General features: G+C 39.7%; 1 protein-coding gene across 2 annotated transcripts in view; it reads right to left on the reverse strand.

The window, feature by feature from the left end:
- Window positions 1–444: 444 nt before the first annotated feature.
- sirt1 (sirtuin 1) overlaps window positions 445–4494 on the reverse strand; it is a 45960-nt gene continuing 41910 nt past the window's right edge. For both annotated transcript variants that reach the window (XM_048608710.1, XM_048608709.1), the window contains one exon: window positions 445–3261. In XM_048608710.1, the coding sequence (XP_048464667.1) occupies window positions 2930–3261 (332 nt within the window). In that variant the 3' untranslated portion in view covers window positions 445–2929. The remainder of the gene's footprint in view (window positions 3262–4494) is intronic.

The raw sequence follows: 4494 nt of genomic DNA on the forward strand, positions 1-4494 counted from the left end.
ATACACCCTCAGTAGATGCAAACAGAGAAAATCTGAAGCTTGTTTAATTATGGAACGGTGCTGCACATCCCATTTCCAAACAAAATACAAAAAAATGTGAACAAAATCACCATTTTAGTCTAATGGGTTTTCCTCCCATAGGTTTACATATCTAAAATACTTGGGAAAGAAAAGGAAATAATGATTTGGAATAATTTTACCAACTGCAGTATATTGCTGCACCTTTACAATCATTTTGAATAAAACAATGGATAGTGACAAACAGCTCTCGGACTTTACAAAATTACACGTTTTAATGTCCTAACAGTCAAAAAGAGATTCCTCTATTAAAACAAAAACTGATATTGATGAAAAAAAGTTGCAGTTCAGAACCCATTAATGATATTTCAGTGCACCAAAACAGTCCTTTGAAAGGTTAATTTAAATTATGAATCTGAAGCCAAATAGTTTAAGGAGATTTATTGCAATATATTATCCATCCAAATACGTCTTTAAAAGAGAAGCACAGAGAACAGAGACTGTGGTATATGGAAGAGGAACAAGCTTTTAAATTTTTAAATTCAGTTTAAACTGGCAGAACAATTTCATTAGTCACAGTATTCCAACAGTCCATTTGTCAATTTCAAAAAGCATTTCTCTTGTAAAAGCTTGTAAATTCAAATTGGAGGATGTTAAATGCATAAAAAAATTCAAGACCCAAAACTTTTAAGTATGAAATTGTTTTTGTATCTGAAAACAAGTTACCTTTTAATAACTGCTCCTTATAAAAGTAGTTTGAATACATTAATTATTCAGTATGTACAAAAGGACAAGAGAAATCATTTGAACACCGTCCTGCAAAATAACAGATGTGGCACACATTCAATACCTCACATTTTGATGATCATAAATTAGATCATGTCACAAAATTTCTTCAATGATATTGGTAAGATACTCGTTGTGCTGACCGACCAAGGAATCAACCTAAGAAACTTTGAAGAATGTTACATGAATGAATTTGACTCCCAGGGTAAACCAGATTGAATATGGGCAGTATGGGCCTATATTGTTTCTCAGTTGCAGAACAAAAAGAATGTAACCACAGGATTAAAACTGCCAGTATGCTGGAATTACTTTGCAATAACTGAGGTTAGCAAAGTTTGTCTCACGCATCTTGGTCAAAGCCAAGGTCAGCATCATTGAAAACAATTTACTCAAATTGCACCAAACGTTTTCTTGCCATTGCTCAAGGATTTTAACCAGGCTTCTCCTCTTAATCATCTTCCATTGCCTGACTCCTGCCCCTCCATCCAATGAAAACTAAAAGGAGTTCTACACATGAAGAATAGTGATCACTACATGTAGAAAGCAAGGTACAGAATAAAAGTGTGATTTTATACAATATTAAGAAGAACTGAGAAAAATAATTGCAGATGTGGTGAAATAGCAGCGTTCCAGGTACGGATGGGGTGAGGAGTGAGAAATTTGTGTTGACATGTTTAAATGTCAACAATTGCTCATGTTTAATTCTTGTAGCATACAAAACTAATCAACCCTTTAGTTGTTTTACTGAACAAGAACATATGCTTAACAAGACATTTACAAATTTAAGACTTCCTCAGCTTATAAATTCTAACCAAAATATACCGTACCCACTTTAACATCCAAACAAAGATTTCCTCAAGACTTCAGTTGCACCATTTGTTCTGCAGACTGCAGAATCAAAGTCTCATTATTGCTGGACCAACACTTTTATAAAGGGCCACTGGAACAAAATGTATGTTAATAAATTGCATAATTTGTATGTGGCAGGCAATTTAAGGTTTTATTAAATGCTAAGCTTATTCGATGTAATTAACAGTCAAAGGATTTGAAGAAAATAATTTAGCTTTCCAACACAACAGGGGGAAGTAGAATGTAGACATTTCAGCAGGAATTAGAGCTCACTATTGTGTTCCATCTTCAATTCTGCAATGGTGTCCAAATATTTCAGTTTTTATTTTAAATTACACACTTTACATCTCATTTCCACAGGAAGAAAATGCAAGGAACAACATGAACCTGCTACATACCAAACCTGAAACCAGGCCTGAGCAGAACCGGGCACAGGAGCAAACTCTACTAATCTCTATAAGGCAGCATGTAACTACAAGTGCTACATATTGTAAAAGTTTTCTTGAATCCACTCAACTCAAGTACACCTTAAAGGTACTTACCAGTTTCTAATATACAGCTTAAGCTCAATAAAAACAACAAGTAACCTTGGTATCTAAATTAGCTGCCAGCTCATCTCAGAAAACATTATGACCTTCATGACAGAAGATACAAACTGGAAATAAAATCTGCAATATGCTTCAACAAACCACCCATCGCCCAAAAATAAATGCTGCAGCACAATTTCTTAAACTTATGTTGCAGCTGTAGTCATCGAGATCACCCACTGTTCTTTGGTCTTATTATTCTCTTTGCTCCCTTTTTATCCTTTTCAGTAAGTAAATGCTTTTGAACAAGCATCCACAAAAATATATACAGAAGATTCGTTTTAGCTTCTGAAGAACTCTATTAAATAGCTGTACAACTCAAAGCATTTAAATCAAAACTAAAGAAAACTAAAATAAAGTGAAACGTTTTGGCAGGGAAGACAGTCCACCCTGATTATAAAAATAAACGCTCACATAAAGGCAATGCAAATGAACTCAAGTGTTAAAACAGTTGTCCAAAAATGCAAAATTTGTATTTGGTAAATGTACCATGTTCAGTGAAAAGGAGTTAGTAAAGGTGGCCTAGTGTTTCAGTGTGTAATAGACTGAACAAGAAGTTTCAGACTGAAGTTCTGCATGATCAATACAGCCACTGTACATCCAGGACAGCTCAATGGCTGTAAGAAGGGTCCTAAAAGTGGCTTAATGCTGGTATATAGCTTAACAAAACAGTATCATGCAATTATGTCTTAGTCCAACAGATTAGCATCTTCACATTCATTTTGTATGGGGTTTTCGACAGACTCACTCAACATATTGCCACCTGTGACTTGCTCAGTCTCAGCCTCAAAGTACATCCCCAAAGCTCCATAATGAGCACCAACTCCTTCCTCCTCTATTCCATGAGGAAATTCTTCAATCTCACTCTCCTCCTCCCCATCACCAACACTTTGGCTGCTGCAGGACTCATTGTCGCTAACACTGTTGCCAGAAGACGAGCAGTCATCTCCCTCAGAATCAGAGTAGACTTCAGCACCGTGGAAGATGTACCGATTGGGTGCCAAAAACAGATACTGGGAATCTGAAAATTGAGAAATGAAAATGTTGTAAGGCCATTGCGGTACGTTACAAATATGCAATAGACAGATATATCCCTTCCCCAGCACCTCCATCTGCAACATTAAATGTGTGAAGTTTAGCACTGAGGGGTTCTACAAAGATATCTGCATTTGATAGTTGGGAGGTAATATAAACTATTTGACAACAAGGCACAAGGTTCTTTGTTAATTTATTGCACATTGCACCAAACTGCAAGATTTGGATGTGAGGAAACACATTCCAGAGGCAAAGAAATCTGCTTATTTCATATAGTCATAGAGTTGCACAGCATGGAAACAGACCATTCGGTCCAACTTGTCCATGCCAACCAGATATCCTAAATTAATCTAATCCCATTTGACCCATATCCCTCTAAACCCTTCCTGTTTATCCACCCATCCAAGACAACAAGGTGCAGAGCTGGACGAACACAGCAGGCTAAGCAGCATCATAGGAGCAGAAAGGCTGACATTTCGGGCCTAGACCCTTCATCAGAAATGGGGGAGGGGAAGGGGGTTCTGAAATAAATAGGGAGAGAGGGGGAGGCAGGTAGAAGATGGATAGAGGAGAGGATAGGTGGAGAGGAAACAAACAGGTCGAAGAGGCGGGGATGGAGCCAGTAAAGGTGAGTGTAGGTGGGGAGTTAGGGAGGGGATAGGTCAGTCCAGGGAGGACGGACAGGTCAAGGGGGCGGGATGAGGTTAGTAGGTAGGAGATGGGGGTGCAGCTTGAGGTGGGAGGAGGGGATAGGTGGGAGGAAGAACGGGTTAGGGAGGCAGGGACGAGCTGGACTGGTTTTGGGATGCGGTAGGGGGAGGGGAGATTTTGAAGCTTGTGAAATCCACATTGATACCATTGGGCTGCAGGGTTCCCAAGCGGAATATGAGTTGCTGTTCCTGCAACCTTCGGGTGGCATCGTTGTGGCACTGCAGGAGGCCCAGGATGGACATGTCGTCTGAGGAATGGGAGGGGGAGTTGAAATGGTTCACGACTGGGAGGTGCAGTTGTTTATTGCGAACCGAACGTAGGTGTTCTGCAAAGCGGTCCCCGAGCCTCCGCTTGGTTTCCCCGATGTAGAGGAGGCCACAACGGGTACAGCGGATGCAGTATACCACATTGGCAGATGTGCAGGTGAACATCTGCTTGATGTGGAAAGTCTTCTTGGGCCTTGGGATGGGGGTGAGGGAGGAGGTATGGGGGCAGGTGTAGCACTTCC

This window comes from Rhincodon typus, chromosome 20 (genome assembly GCF_021869965.1).
Source record: "Rhincodon typus isolate 14 chromosome 20, sRhiTyp1.1, whole genome shotgun sequence".
In the NCBI taxonomy this organism is placed as follows: Eukaryota; Metazoa; Chordata; class Chondrichthyes; order Orectolobiformes; family Rhincodontidae; genus Rhincodon; species Rhincodon typus.